General features: G+C 47.7%; 2 protein-coding genes across 2 annotated transcripts in view; both read right to left on the reverse strand.

Annotated features, from left to right (window-relative positions):
• Positions 1-522: 522 nt before the first annotated feature.
• Slc35d3 (solute carrier family 35, member D3) lies at positions 523-3,995 on the reverse strand. Its single transcript, NM_001107522.1, is given in 2 exon segments — positions 523-2,246; positions 3,112-3,995. Coding segments are annotated over 2 exon segments (1,263 nt in total). The 5' UTR covers positions 3,551-3,995; the 3' UTR covers positions 523-1,422.
• Positions 3,996-13,543: 9,548 nt separating this feature from the next.
• Positions 13,544-16,549, reverse strand: part of Pex7 (peroxisomal biogenesis factor 7) — a 63,195-nt gene continuing 60,189 nt past the window's right edge. The window contains exon 10 of the mRNA NM_001034147.1: positions 13,544-14,012. Coding sequence (NP_001029319.1) covers positions 13,944-14,012 — 69 coding nt within the window. The 3' untranslated portion in view covers positions 13,544-13,943. The remainder of the gene's footprint in view (positions 14,013-16,549) is intronic.

Here is a 16,549-nt window from a genome sequence, read left to right on the forward strand (position 1 = left end):
GCTAACAAGAGCTGCCTTCATGTCGGGGGACCTCTCTCTGTACCCTTTTGTGGCCGCTTATTCTATCTCCATTTCTATCTGTACAGACATGTGGTGTGGGTGGCTTTCATTCTTCAGTACGAGGTGATACTGTATCTCTTTACACTTTTCTTCACTGGAAATTCTTTGTCGCTGTTTGTTTGCTTTATTATTTTAAATTCAACTGCCATAGGTAATTTAGAAAGTTCTCAGCAGCAGCAGGGAGTGTAGCTCAGTGGGTAGGGTGTTTGCCTAGCATTCAAGAAGCCCTGGGTTCAGTCCCCAGCGGCGTCACATTAAACTGGGTTTACATGCTGGTAATCTCAATACTACGAAGGGAAAAGCAGGAAGGTCAGAAGTTCAAAGTCATCCCTGGAAAGAAAAGCAAAGAAAGCTCCCAATGGGTTGGTCCCAAGCCACTGTTACTCCATGCCTGGAAAGCAGCTCCCAATCGCCCAACGGAACACAGCGTGACTGAAACACACTTGAACGCTCCCCCGCTCCACAGATAGACTCACACTTTATTTTTGACAAATATAAGATAGAAAAATATCGCGGTGCGAATATAGCAGTTGCTCTTTTTGTAACAGAGTTTGGGGTGTGCAGTGCAGACCAGGGTGGCCTGTCTCCCTCTGGCTGGTCTGCAGTCAACACTGAACATATTCCAGTCGTTGCATTTGCTCGAGAGAGTATTACACGGGAAAAATGGGTTTTTAGGAGGTTATAGCATTCAATAATAAATATTATTAAGCGAGGAACCCAAACAGCCTTTACGATATATAATTACAAAGAACAGACTTTAGACTTCATAATGTCTTCAAATATAGCCTCAACATTTCCTATCAATATATAATAGAATAGCCATTTTAAAAAAAAAAGAACGAAGGAAGAAAATTTCGAGTAAACACAGTATTGCAGATGACCCGGAGAGTAAACAATTCAGTGTACTTATAAACGTCATTTCAACAATACACTCTTTGCCTGACAGGCCATAAAAAACTAGTTCTGTCGTCAGAAATGTGCCCCTGAATGTGACCTTTGAACTCACGAATTGATTGCTGCAAGCCATCTTTGGAAGGGGTGACTGAAGGACTCTTGGAACATGCAGATATTTGGAATATAAAGACACAAACATGAACGTCCAGGAGTCTGAAGCCGAGATCACCTTTGATTTTGCTAAGCACCTGCACAGATCTCCTCCTTCTGTGGCCCCTCAGGCAAGGTCCCACTAAGTAATTAATAAATAATAAACAGGTGCTAACTGGTCTCTGTCAGTCCCCTTCAGCTTTTGGAGTCTCTTCCTCCCACTCCTCAGAATAAAACCGGAAGGCCTCCCTTAAACGTTATTTCTGCCATGGAAAACGACCATATGTACATTCGTATGTACATACACGCACATCTTCTTCAAGGACTGGGTAATGCTTCATTTTCTATCAAATAATCCTTCTTCATATACTTAGTCCCCCTAACGAGCCTCCACACTTCCAAGTAAGTGTCCTTTAAGGACCTCCTACTCCCTTCCTCAGAATGCCCTTCTGCTCTCCTAGCCACCAGCGAGACCCCTCTGGGGCTGCCCCTTGACTCTTGCCCACCTTGCTCTACGGAGTCACCTGCCCCCTCCGCACTCTCCGGTTCACTATTTCCGCCCTCGGCAGGGAGCTCCTCCATAACGAAAGGCAACTGGTCCCCACTCGGCTGTGACTCCTCTCCCTCTGCCTGCGACTCCAGGTCTTCATAGTTGCTTTGCCTTCTGGTCTCCAGGAATTTGGCCACACAGTAAATGATGGAGCCCAGGGTGTTCACCACAACGCCGGCAATGAACAGAGAGGTGGGCTCCACGTCGCTGAATGCCACCATGCCCACCGTGATAGTGGCGATGCTCTTCACCACGCCCACGAAGCTGGTGGTCACCGCAGAGTTGATGTAGGTACAGTGTAATGTGGTGAAGTTCATGGCACAGCCGATCAAGATACAGGCCACGAATATGGAAACCATGGCCGGGTCCTTCCAGCCTGGAAAGGTCCAGGCGTGGATAGAGTCGGTGCTGGCGAAGGAGCAGATGACCAGCAGAGGAGTGGCGGAGACAGCGATGACATATTGTGCGGTGAGAGGCCCGTGCTCCGTGTCTGCGCTCGCCTTCTGGATCAGCACCAGGTAGGCTGCGTGCACCAGTACCGCCAGCACGCCCGTTACGTACCCAATGGGGTCGCCTGTCAGGTCGCCAGCTCCTGAGCGCACCAAGACGGCAGAGCCATGCGCGGGAAAGAAAAAGAGAAGACACAGGGTTGGGTATCCACTCCGGGAAGCCTTGGAAAAACCCCCTTAGCATCCATCCCACAGCATTCACCCATCCAGCCCATGAATTTTCCCAGTGCCCAAGAGAAACCTTCGCACTGTCAAAATGCGACCGTCAAGGCCAGCCAATGTACCCCATCTTCCTGTAGCCAGAACGAAGGCCAGGGGGAGCTCGGATGCTCTTGGGGTAGGCGCCTTGGCGTCCCTGAAGCCTGCACGGAGGCCACCTGGGCGGGTGGTTCCCGCCCCGTGGGCACCGGAAGGGACAGGGAACCCCAGCTAGTGGCACGGCCCCGGAAAGAGAGTTTCCCCGCTACCCGCAGCTGGATTCCGCCGGGTCCTCCCGCTCCTGAGTCCCGGGTCCGTCCCTTCTGCCTAGCGGCGGGTCCCATCTCTCCAGCTCCCCCAGCCCGCGTGATCCGAGGAAGTTCCCGGCCCCCTTCCTTCCGGCTCAATGCGGGGCTGGACTCCAGTCCTGTGCGCTGGACTCTCCATCCCTCCTGAGGAAGGGGCTGAACAGGAGAGACCCGGCTGGGGGAGCCACGCGGAGAAAGGGGGGCGGGGGGCGGAAGCCGGGACACCTGAGGGGAGGGCTAATGGAGGAGGCTGGAAGGCCGAGGAAGGCTGCGCTGGCTCTCAGAAGTAAAGTCCCTTTTGGGAGCCCAAGGAACCACTCAAAGCTCTCCGCCTCGCTGCCTCAGTCTCCCCATCTGGCAGTGAGGGCGTAGCACCGGGTGGTCCCCGCGGTCTGTGCCGGGTGGGGTGGGCGGACCGGGGGTTGGCGCGGGTCCCGCTCACCTGCCAGGGCGGCGCCGCAGGTGGTGATGAGCACGGCCGCCAGCACCCCGGGCGAGGGCGCGCCGTTCTTGAGCACCAGCACGCCGATGAGCATGGTGACAAGGGGCAGGCAGCGCTTGAAGACTACGTACATGGGCAGGCTGAGGCCGCGCAGCGACCAGAGAGTGAGGCTGGACTGCAGCGTGGAGAGCACGGCGACCCCCGCGAAGGAGCGAGCCAGGCTCAGGCCGAAGGGGGGCACCGCGATGAGCCCCAGACGCCGCAGCAGCTCCAGGCTCAGCGCGGCGGTGGAGCTGGTCAGGCACTGCACCAGGGTCAGGAAGGAGAACTGGTAGCGACTGATGAGGAACTTGAGCAGGATGTTGAGGGAGCCGGAGAAGACCCCGTGCGCGATGGCCACCGAGATGCCCAGCACGCGGCCCCGGCACAGCTGCCGCATCGCGCCGGCCCCGCCGCACCCCGCCGTGATGGAGCTCGGGACTCACGGGAGAGCAGCGGAGAGGCGCGGAGCGAGGGCGGCGGGGGCGCGGGCCGGGCGGCTGGACGAAGAGAAGGGCAGGGAGTGCGGGCTCGGCTGCGCACCGCAGCTCCAGCCGGGCGTCCTCCCGGCTCGGCGGCTCCGCGTGCGACTGCCCCGCAGCTGCCGAGAGGCGGGGGCGGGGGACTCCGAAAAGTGGCAAGGGTGGGGGACGGGTCCGAGAGGAGTGGCGGGAATCCTAGCGACCGCGACTTGCGAGTAGGTGAGGAACCCCGATGAGCTGTGTCCCGTGCGGTTCCCGGGTAGGAAGGACGCTCTGCGGAGTGCGGGCTGGCGGCCAGACCTGCGGAGGCGGCTGCCGCGGGGCGGGAGGAGCCTGCGCCCCTCGGGCATCCAGCGCCCACCCGTGTCGGCTCTCGGGGCGCCGTACCTCTTCCCCTCCCACAGTGGCAGAGCAGTGGGGTGCGTGCTGGGGGATCCCCTGCACAGCTGAAGACCGTTTTAGAAACAGCAGCGCTCCAGCACTGAGCACCGTTCATTGGTCGCAACAAGTGACGGCGCCCCCAGCCCGGTGGCCCGCGAGTTGCAGCGGATTTTCCACCCACGGTCTCTCCCAGCGCTGCACGGAAACGAGACACGTCGGTGCTGGAGGGAGACGGGTCCCTTGACATTAGATCCCAGCGCCTTAAAAGAACCAGCCTCTGGCGAGTGCTTTGGAGACCCGAAGTTGGCCTTTTTTTTTTTTTCTGGTGCCTGCGCCCCTCCCAGAAAAAGGTCCTGAAATCCTGCCTGACACTGCAGGAGCTTCTTCATGGAGGGTGGTGGCTGGGCAGCGGGTCGTGGGACTGGAGGGACACACTTAATTTAGGCAATGGGATAAAATAGGCAAAAGCAGAAACTAAGCGAGGGTGGTGGGGGTGGGGTGGGGGTGGGGGTGGGGGAGTGACAGCATTAGTAGTAAAGGAGCTTGGAGGGGAAGGATTCCCCAGAGGTCAGGTAGAGATAGATGGACTGCTGAAAAGACCAAAGGGAGAAAGCAGGTGTGCGCGGCAAGGATGAACCATAGACACTTCACCCGGTCCAGATGTTCCCAGTAACGGTTTTTGAATTCCAGAGACCCGGTTATAGGCTGCTAGTCAGTCACCTGGCAGCTTTGGGGAGTAGGATTGTGTGGGTACCCCTTTCCCTTGCCAGAGAGCGCTCCTGTGCCCTGCAGCACTGTGAAATGTGAGCATGTGTTCCTCCCTTTGACTAAAAGAAAAGGAAATCTACTTTTCCTTTCGTGACTGCCTCCCCATCCAACCCATTGAGGCTTTGATCTGAATTCACTTGCAGAGAGAGAGAGAACTTATGTTCTGACCCTCAGAAAACCGAACAGAACCACTAGCTTGGCTTCTTTGTCGCCAACTACAGTCGTTTTCGTGGCGATTTGAGTTTATTTATAGGGATGGCCAAGCTTCCACAGAGAAGTTGTGGGTCTGGGGGTCTCTGAGTCGCTTTCCTTTCAGCCACTGGGTCTCAAGATTTTAACACCACATCTCCTTGCCTGGACACATGGATACATTTCCTCGAAATCTATCATGGTTTTGCACTTTATGCTGAACCCAACCGTAGAGTACAGATGTAGAGTATAGCTCAGCAGGAGGAAAAAATTAGAGCAGGAATTCCAGATTCACTGCAGCTGGTCATGTGGGCCAGCTATTGTATTGTGAGTGCTTTAACGAGAGAGCACACCATCTGAGCCAGTCCTCAGGCTTAGGCTGGTGTCCAGCGCCTGGTACAGCACCTGCCGTGTCCCTGACAGGTGTGCACTCAGGTGAGTATGGGTGACTTTGTAGGAATAAGCCCTAGCTGCATTGCGCTGAAAGTGTCCCGTTCCCCCAGTAGCTCTTGGACTTTGGTTCCCCTGGGAGCGCTTCGGTTAGCTGTGGTCACACACTATTAGCTATGTGAGAGACTCTAGTTTACAAGGGTTTAGGAAAGGCTGAAGTAGTCGTACAAATTACATGTATGGCTTAAGGGCATGTTCAAAACACACAGAGATCAAGACTGAATGTGGACTTTTTATTTTTTTTAATTAAGATTTCTGATAGGGGAGTCTTGCTTCTCCTGGCTACTCCAATTACAGGGCTGCCACTGCAAGCCATCCTATGATAAGCGAATGTTTTAAAGAAGAGTCTTACAGTCCTAGTTTTGGAATGATTCATTTCTGCCAGCAATTATAATTACTTCCATTTTTGATACTCACATTAGGTAGAAGATTGGGGGCTGACTCAGCCACCTTACCCTTCTCATTTAGGCAAGACTACTTAATATTTCTAACCTACTAGGTATGAAACAGCAAATTTTCTCTGCTGTGTTTTATATATATATATAGCTCTCTAGTAGGACCTAACAAATTAACCCGTCTCTAACGAAAGTTGTCACCAGGTAAATTCCTAAAGAAAACCAAGCGAAAGATAAATACCATAGTATATGTAGTAAGATCAGTAGAACCAGAACGTGGATCTGAAGTCACAAAGCCATCTGACCAATTGGAATCAAGTTACCAAAGGTCTAGACACCCGCTCTTTATCTTTAGAGCCACTCAATAAATATTAGTGACATAAAATCAATAGCTAGTTCATTCATTCAACAAATGCATTGAGCAAGTATTTTATGCTGGGTAGCCTGTTAGGGGGAGGATTCAAGGATGAGCACTCAGCTGGCCCCTGGGGAGCACACATGGAGGTGAAGGAGCACCAGGAAGTCTTGCAGCAAGAGACAGAGCACCCAGGAAGGCAATTGCATCAGCCTGACAGGGAGCAGAGATGGCTTTCTGGAGAAAGAAGTATGGTCCTAGATAAATGTACTTTATCATTTTTAGTTGTAAATGTGGCACATGCCCCATTTGTTGTAGAACATATGAAGAAAACAAGCTGTAAATAACAACCAAGGGCTGTCCTCAGTGTTCGCCAGCTTCCACCGCTCACAGCTGCCTGCCCTCAGTCTCTTACCCACGTACTCATACACAAACCCCTCTTAAAAAGTGGAATTGGCAGATCATTTGGATGCATATGAAAAAAATTTTTTAAAGTACTTGGTGGTAATCAACTTTCAGGGTAGTTCCATTCCCGGTGGGGTCCTTTTTCCTTATTCACATCCTTGGTGACATCTTCACTGGACTGACATTAGTCTTGGCGACCAACACAACATTGTGGAAACAGGTACCACCCCTCTGGAAGCTTCAATCTTTACCCCTTCTGGGAAGGTCCATCCAGTCCCTCCTATGTGGACACGTCACATGGTCTATGGGAGTCCACATGGTAAAAGAGACCTACTGACAACCCCGTGAAGCTTACCCAAATGTCATGAGAAAACCTAAGGCTGAACAAACCAGCCAAGTCATTTCTGATCCCTGACTGGAACTGCAAGACGGCAAGACAACACACGTGGCTCTTCACCACGTTACCCTAACAGCAACGGATTTTCCCATGTCTGAATACGAGAGAGCTTATGTTGTAAGCAGCTACATTGTTGGTTACTCTTTAATCATTTTAATATGTGCGTGTACACGTGTGTTGGTGGGTGTGCACACTGGCCCATGGAGTCCAGAAGAGGGTGTGGGATCTGCTGAAGATGGGATTTTAGCAAGTCGTGAGCTCCGGAAATGGATGCTGAGAACCAATGCTCTTAACCTCGGCCCCTACTGCAGTTCCTGATATAGGATCTCTCTCTCTCTCTCTCTCTCTCTCTCTCTCTCTCTCTCTCTCTCTCTCTCTCTCTGGCACCTGGAGCTTAAAGATTAATTAGACCCGGATGACATGCCAATTAAGCCCCCTTTCTCTGCCTGTCCAGAGGTAGGATTATAAGCATGGCCCACCATATCCAACATTTCACGTGGGATCCATATTCTCACTTAACAACTGAGCTGTAACTACAGCCCTTGGTCTCTCTTAAATGGCTGCAGAAATGTGATCTTTACATCTTGTCTCCTCCTCCCCCTTCTTATTCTCCTCCTCTTCCTCTTCTCCCCTTTCCTGTACTGGTGACTGAACTCAGGGTCTCACACACTGAGCAAGTGTTTAACCACTGAGCTATATCCCAGCCCTTAGGCTTCTGAGAATCCTGGGAGCGAGTGTAGCTGCTGGGTTATGGAGGAGATGACCGTGTTGACTTGCTGCCAGATCACTTACCAAGAAAAAGTGTAACCACGCTCTCAAATTAGCCAGCATTGGATTCTGTCAGTATTGTAAATGCTTGCCAAAGCAATATGCAGAGAACAGGGGAAGCGACCTCAGTTTAATTAGGATTTCCTTGTCGTCAGCATATCAAACATTTGCTTTCCTACTTCTGTGAACTCGCCATTGGTATCCTGTCTACTTTTGTGTTCTGTTGCCTAGTAATGTTTTTAAAAAAGATTCATTGTTTTCATTTATGTGTAATCGTGTGTTTTGCTGCCATGTGTGTCCGTGCCATCTGGTTGCTTGAAGAAGTCAGGAAAAGGTGGTGGATCCCGTAGGACTGGAGTTACAGGCAGGTGTCTCAAAGTGTTGCCAGGAGCCAAACGTACGTTGTCTGGAAGAGAAAGACGACCACCCCGTCCTGTCTATTGATTTTAAAAGTTTTTTATAAATTCTGGGTACCGGGGCTGGGTCAGTCAGTGAAATGCTTGCCTCACAACCATGTAGACCTGAGTTTGGTCCTCAGAACCCATGTAAATATAGTTAGATGTGGTGGTATACAGTTGTCATCACGGCACTGGGGAGGGGAACTCACCCAGGTGCATGAGGTCAGGCCTTACCAGCCTTATCGCTGAGTTCCAGACCACTGACAGACTCCTGAAAATACCAAGGTGAAGGCTGTCCTCTGGCCTGCACATACACCGCACATACATGTGCGCCTGCATACACACAAACATGCATTCACACACATATATAATAATAGATTCTGGCTGTCAGCCAACAGGGGTTGATGCATCCTTGAAAGTCTATCCTTTCTTTATGCCCTCTCCCATTAGCTCTGCTGTATGATTGTGATTTTAGAGTTCGCTGTCAATCTCTTTTTCAGTCATCTCACGTAACTTGAAATGGTGAGTAAGAACATGCCAAGCCAGAGGCAGAACGCCTAAGGTGCACAGAGGCTAGCTTGAGCAAAGACAGAAAACTTTCATGATTTGGGTTTCTGTAAACATTCTGGTGTTGTTGGAGAAACCTTGCAACAGGCAGGGACTAGGACCGAGCTGTCTGGTTAGGAAAGGAGGCTGTCCCTATGCACCTCTACAAGCCGAGAAAGGTTCTTACAACGAAATTGGCAAACTCCAGTTACGTTTTGGCTGTGGCAGCAGCAGCACACAGGAGGGTGGCTCTGAAGACACAGAACTAGACATCAAACAGCTACTGAGAGACCGGTGGCAATTTCTCAGAGCAACTAGGGCAGTGTTGCTTTGGTGGAGGGGGACACTTGAGTGACCTGTGCGGTGTACGTTGGGAGGAGGGCTATGCGCTGGCATGGAGGTCTTTAGCTGAGCTAAACTGCTGTTTCACTTGGCTCTGCCTCACTCACACTGGAGGAGGCTGCTGGTTTAGTGATCAAGATGATTTGAGCTGAAAGAAAATGGGTTCACGGGGAAAGCAGGAGGCTAGCAGCATTCAGTTCATATGCACAGAAGTTAAAAACAATAAGTAGCCTGGCACATCTAAGAAGAGACATGTTTAGTAGAAAATTACTAAGGAGTCATCTGTGGTAGATCCAGACGCTGCTAAGACGTTTGGAGAAGTTGTAAGACAGAAACCATGTTGGCTCTGCCCACAGGAGAGAAAACGGGCTTCGTAGGGTCGCCCAGGCTCAGATGCAGCTTCTTCCCTTCTGGGCCTTTTGTCAGTTCTCTCAGAATGTGTCAGAATCTAGTCATCAGAGCTCGCATCTCGATTTTCCTAGCAAACCAACTCATCCTATTAGTAAAATTGTCACGTGGCGTTGGAAGACCCTGCAGTCAGTCCGCGTGTCTGGGTACCTCCCTAAGCTCAGTGCAAAATGGAGGACCCCCTCTCTCAGCAGGGCTTCCCCTTCTCCACTGACCTTATCTGTCTGGAGAGTATCTCTAAGCACCGGTGCCTGACCTTATCTGGAGGATGACCCTGCACAGAGAGCTTCCTGCACACACAGAAGTCCCACTCAGCCTTCCCACTGTATAATTAGGTACTGTGTTATGACCAATCCACCCCTCCTGCCGTATCCCTAAACCCCTGAAATTAAATAAAGTAGAGCCATCTCAATGAACCTGTCTCTCCAGAAGTCCTAGCGTCATATCCACAGCTGTCCAAACCCCGCTCTCTCCTACCCTCATGGGCCTGGTGACCAAAAAGGGAGACCCACAGTGTGTCAGGGGCAAAGGTCTTGTGTTAGCTATGCCAGATTTCAATTCTGCTTATTACTTGCTGTGCATTGTGACTCCTGACACCATGGCTTCCTTGTTTAGAAAGCAGAGTGGCACTGAGAAAGTAAGTAACAAAGATTACAAAGGACTGCATGCTAGCTGGATGTGGTAGTGCAGGCCTTTAATTCCAGCACTGGCAATGCAGAGGCAGGTGGATCTCTTTGAGTTGGAGGCCAGCCTGGTCTACATAGTTCCAGGACAGCCAGAGCTCAAACAAACAAAAACAACAAAGAAATGAACAAACAGTCAAAAATAAAACAATAACAACAAACCTGCATATGTGGACATGCTACACACTACCCTCATGGCAAGACAGGTAATCGACCCAATCCCTCCCTCTGTCCTGTCACAGCAGGGTGACAGGTAGCCTGCAGGGCAGAAAGGACAGACACTATCATCAGGTGGTCAGGAGACCTGCGCTGATGGTCCCCAGGAAGGACTTCTCATCCAGAAGCTTCTGAGTTCATAAGCTACCAAGAGTTCCAAACACATGCCCCTTTGCTTTTCGAGCAGATTCCAGCTGGGGTCCTTCTCGTCTTCCAGTAGTGCCTCCAAAACCAACTTGGTAACACCCCTTCGTATCAGGAAGTCAGAGTCTAAACATCTCTCACATCCCTGAGGACAGGGGAAATGGACTAAGGGAGATGCTAGGGTTTTTTTTTTTTTTTTTTATTTTTTTTTATTTTTTTTTATTGTTGTTGTTCTTGGGTTTTTGTCTTTTGAAACAGATTCTCACTTTGTAGTCCAGTGTGCCTCAAACTCACTGTAGCCTAGGCTGTTCCTCTTGCTGCAACCTTTCAAGTGCTAATAGGCACACCCTACCACACTTGGCTAAATCATTAAAAAGCTTTTGTCATATGATAATTTCCTATGTGAATAACGTCTCTCCAACCCGTTACCCCACCTCCCTACGCCTCCTTCTTGAGACCCACTGAGTTTAGCCAGTCTTACCATGAGTTTGGAACCACCTGCTGTAGCCTGATGGGCTCCTCAGTGAATACACAGCTAAAGAAGATGGCTGTTCCTCTCGCATTTAGACAATAGGGGAAAATGGTAGTTTTTTACATCCTAAGGTCTATTACTTTGTTACAATAACTTGTTGTATTCAAAAGGGGAAAAGAATTACATTGGTTGTAAATATTAGTCTTTTACAGGTTCTGCCTGATACAGAGGACCCACCATGGACCGTTTCTTTTTTGAGACACACCTCGTTGAGATGCTATTAGTTCATGTGGAGGAAAAGGACGAGGATATGTGGTACGCAGCTCCAGTCACAACTGGAAGAGCTGAGCTTCCCTGATGATCCAGGATCCAAGAAAACAAGTGTCCCTCCCCGAATCACTCATTTAACAAGCACGCTTTGAGGGTTCTACATGCCAAGACTGCTGATGAGACAGTCTGGGTCCTCAGACCATGGACACGGAGCTGCAGAACTGACTGTGTTTTCTATTTATGGATCTGGGAATCTTAGCAGCAAACCTTTGGTCCAGACAGCGCCCAAATTGCAGAACTCTGTGATATGCATTCCGGCTCCTGTCTGTCTCAAACTCAGCTTCTAAATTATTTGTTGTTTTGTTTTGGGTCTCTGTCTTCATCTGTGTTTTCTGGAATAAGACATAAACATGTAGGACATATGTACTTGGATTCATTTTTGTTCTGATTGTTACAAGTATATTTTTTTCCAAAAGTTCTCACTCTTCCTAGCACCCTTTGTTAAAGATGCTGTCTTTCCTGCAGTGTATACTTTTGGAGTATTTGTTAAATACAGACGGCTGCAGTTTGTCTGTTCATGTTTTGGTCTGTGGACCTCCATGTACGTGTTTTTGTACTAGTTGGCTGTTTTTATGCTATGGCTCTGTGATATCACTTAGAACCTGGTACGGTAATCCCCTTAGTGCCATTCTTTTTGCTCAGGGACTGCTTTCGCTTGTCAGGGTCTTTCGTGCTCCCCTATGAACTTTAAGGATTTATTTCTATTTCTGTGAAGAATGTCATGGGATTTTTCAAGTAGGACTGCATTCAGTCTGTAAACTGCTTTTGGTAGGATGGTCATCTTGACAATATTAGTTCTACCAATCCAGGAACACGGGAGGTCTGTCCTGTTGTAGTTTGCCCTGGAGTTATCTGTATTTTGATATTAATTTTACTGTTCCAAGGACAGCTGTCCAGTCATGTACACAGGACTCAGGTGACTTCACCAGAAACTTTTCCCCATTGAATTTTTAAAATACAGGTGAGGGGCAGGTACAGGATAGAAGGAGGCCTGTCATTGGAAGAGAAGGAAGGATGGGTGGGAGAAAAGTTTGAAGGAAGAGGAGGAGACTGGAAGAGAAGCCACGGCAGGACAATGGGGGCTGACGTAAAGATCTCACCCTGTGTATTTACAGGTTGTTATCAATGTTCCTAAGGGATGGATGGGACCGGGTTTTGTATGTTTAAGTGGACAATTATATCTTATCAATTAGATCTAAGATTACTGTGTTGTGTGTTCTTTTATGTGAGGGTTTGAGTGTAGGAAAGTGTGCGGCGGTGGAGACACTGGGCCGCCGAGGAGTTGGGATGTGTTTCCACCCAGATATCTAGCAGACATCTTGGGGCACTGCGGTGCGGACCTAGAGAGGTAAAAGACCATAATACATTTTTATTTTTTATATTTTTACAACAACACTGTCCATCCTCTAAGGGCTCATGAGCTGGCTCGGAGAGTAAAGGTGACTGCCACCCAGCCCAAAATCTGGCTTCCATCCGTGAAAGGTGAAAGGTTAAGAACCTACCCTTGAAAGCAGTCCTCTTACAGCCACACTCGTGTAGCATCCATACACACACATACATTCACACTAAAAATTAGTAACAAAATTATCATTCTCAAGAGCTTATGAATTAGAATTTGTCATTTATATAAAGCACATTTGACATACAACTAAGTGCTGCACAAAATGTTTTGTTTTACTAATTTTTCTACTTTAACCTTTTCCAGTCGATATTCATGATTTTTTCATTAAGTGTTTAAAAAATATAATTTAAAGCCACCTTAAAGGGCTATAACTAGAAGCCTTAGTAGGACCAAAAGCTTTATGTTCAATGGACATTTTAAAAAATAATTAATTAATTAATGTTGGATAGGGGCTGGACAAGGTCTCATTTGGTAGCCCAGACTGGCCTAAGACTTGCAATCCTCTTGCCTCTGCCTCCAAGGCCTGGGATTAGAGATGTGTGAAACCATGCCTACCTACAAGTATTGGTAATGGAGAAGTAGGAAGAGAGAGAAGTCCTCGGTCCAGTACCTAAGAGAATATGGATAAAGGCATTCAAGATCATCTTAATTCACAGCATTCATTGTACAGCTTACAGCCCAGCACTCCTGAGAGCATGCCCCTGAGTATGCATGGCAGGCACATGTGACGCTCAGTAGATAACCTCTGAGTAACTTAAGTCTACGTTAGCATTCACGTATGAACATCAGCTGTATCAACACTGAATAGAAAAGTATATTCATACATTCAGTACATTTAAAAGGCAATCTCATAAATGATCTATGATCAAGAAATGCAGTTTATTTTGATTTTTATCAGCAGGATGATTATATTTTACATCCAAAATGATATATTAATGATAAAATATAAAATATATTACCGCCCGTGTAATCTAACCTCCCATATTTTATGTAATGTTACAGTACAGAGATAACATTTTAATAGTCATTACAAGATATATCATAACAATTATTCTTTAGGATCCCAGAAAACATGGCTTATGTACCAGGATTACAATATGATACAATATCTTTATCAGACGCCTCAAAACTGATCTCGATGTAAGTCTGAGAATTCTGAAATCTCAGTACATATAAAGGCCTAGCTCTATCCTTTCAGTAGTTAACGGTTTGTTGCTAAGTAGCCCATCAGTCAGTGTCTGTTCTGACCACAGCAGCGTGGCTTAACCGGGAACTGCGAGACAGACAGGGTTGTAGATCTTTACGGTTTCATCCCAGGAGCAGTCAGCTACCTACAAAACACAAACAAAGTCAGAAAAACACGCAGAACACAAAATTCGAAGCTAGCAGAATATGCAAGCCTGGCATTTAGGCTGTCTACAAGTAAGCACAGTTTTAAATACAACACACAGGGATGTCTTTTAATTGAAAGCTATTTTCTCTTTTAAAGGGACATTTTGGGGACGGTTTCCAACTGATTGAAGCTGCCTGCATGCTCCCTCCCCGACTGGAGAGGTACAAAATCTCTGGCCTCCTGAGACAATGTTGAAAAGCTGTGCTAGCCTGAGAAATGAGACTATTTGCTCAACAGACAGTTTAACATTTTCCTGACAGTAAAGACGGAGGGAAGTGTTATGGGCACAACACTTAGAGACTCGAGCACAGGCAGAAGGCATAAGCTAGGTGTTAGTGGATGGACAAGGTACAGCTCTTCGAATCAAAATGGCTCACCTGAGGTTAGTCTAGAACACACTCTAGAGACCCTAAGCATATCCCACGGGCTAGCATCAAGGCTTCACAGAGCTACAGCAATCAGCTAAAGGCCCAAAGCCGAAGCCACACTCCACTAAAACAGCACTCAAAAAAGGTGAACTGTTGATCACTGCGTGCCTGATGTGGAAGTAAAACCTTCACACTGTAGGGCACGAATCTTAATTCACTCCTGAGTGTGTGTGTGTGTGTGTGTGTGTGTGTACAGGAGGCAGGGATCACTAATTAATCCTCTGTGTGTGTGTGTGTGTGTGTGTGTGTGTGTGTGTGTGTGTGTGTGTGTGTACAGGAGGCAGGGATCACTAATCAAGCCCTGACCTCAGAGTGTAAATGAAGACCACTGTCCAGATGTGCACTGAAATCCTCTGTAGAACTCTCAAATGCAGTTAGAGTTGGAAACCTCAGATACAGAGGACAATGTATAACAATTTCCTTAACTGATTTTTGGCATCTTTAAATAAGACATAGCTTTTTGAGAGAACTTTATTTGCAGAACCTCTTTGCTGTTAACTAAACGAAACTCAAATTTGGAGCAATGTATGGCCACTCATGTCTAAAATGACATCTCTCAGCACTCAGGAGTGCGGGCAGGGAGATCAGGAGTGCAGCCATCCTTAATTACATCCTGAGCTCAAACCCAGCTCTCAAGCTACATGAAAACCCTGTTTCAAATGAAACAAAACAAATTGTTAAAGTATATTCCCTCCACAACAACTTCAAATATTGGCAGAATTAATATATACTTAGAAAAGAATTCTCTTCCTTCCTTGTGAAAAAGTAGCAACAGGTATCACTGGTGTAATGGAGAACAACATTGCAATGTTTTCTTTAAAATCCAAGTTTGAGAAGGAAGAGAACTGCAGTCCCCGAGATAGAAGGACTGTGACTATAATGGTGGTCTGCACTATACAGCCAATCTCGGTCTTTAAAAAAAAAAAAAAAAAAGCACGAATAGTCACCACACAAAATCCCAAGGCCTCCCTGAAGCACTCCTAAACCAAGGCCTATGAGTCTTCCTGGTCCTATTCTAGAAAAGCTAAATTCAGGATGTGTACTCAGAGACATGGGCAATAACCAACTATTTATGCTATACTAACAATTGTTACTAACAATAATTTAAGTTATAACAAGTTAATATTCTTATTATCTTGTTTGAGGTTTATTATATAATAACACTGTATCCTATCGGGTTCTAACTGGTCTGTGGTGCTTTGTGCATTAACCCACATGTCAAGTAAAATGATTTAGCAAATTCAGTTTCAAACTAACAAAAAATAAAACCTGCTGTAGAGAAAATACCAGCTTCAGACAGAGGTGAGCACCTCATGAGCCATGCACAGTGTGCCTCCTGACAGCCAGAGAACATTAAAGCATGCTAAAGAAGAGAAGGTGGGTTCTAACAGCACTCACAGACAGCACTCACACACAGCACTCACAGACAGCACTCAGAGACAGCACTCATCATAGACAGCACTCATCATAGACAGCACTCATAGACAGCACTCATCATAGACAGCACTCCTCATAGACAGCACTCATCATAGACAGCACTCATCATAGACAGCACTCATAGACAGCACTCATAGACAGCACTCATAGACAGCACTCATCATAGACAGCACTCATCATAGACAGCACTCATCATAGACAGTACTCATAGACAGCACTCATAGACAGCACTCATCATAGACAGCACTCATCATAGACAGCACTCATAGACAGCACTCATCATAGACAGCACTCATAGACAGCACTCATCATAGAGAGCACTCACAGACAGCACTCATCATAGACAGCACTCACAGACAGCACTCATCATAGACAGCACTCAACATAGACAGGACTCATCATAGACAGCACTCATCATAGACAGCACTCATCATAGACAGGACTCATCATAGACAGCACTCATCATAGACAGCACTCATAGACAGCACTCACAGACAGCACTCATAGACAGCACTCATACACAGCACTCACAGACAGCTCTCACACACAGCACTCATAGACAGCACTCACAGACAGCACTCATCATAGACAGCACTCAACATAGACAGGA

The sequence above is a fragment of the Rattus norvegicus genome, chromosome 1 (assembly GCF_021556685.1).
Source record: "Rattus norvegicus strain SHRSP/BbbUtx chromosome 1, alternate assembly SHRSP_T2T, whole genome shotgun sequence".
NCBI classification, from domain to species: Eukaryota; Metazoa; Chordata; class Mammalia; order Rodentia; family Muridae; genus Rattus; species Rattus norvegicus.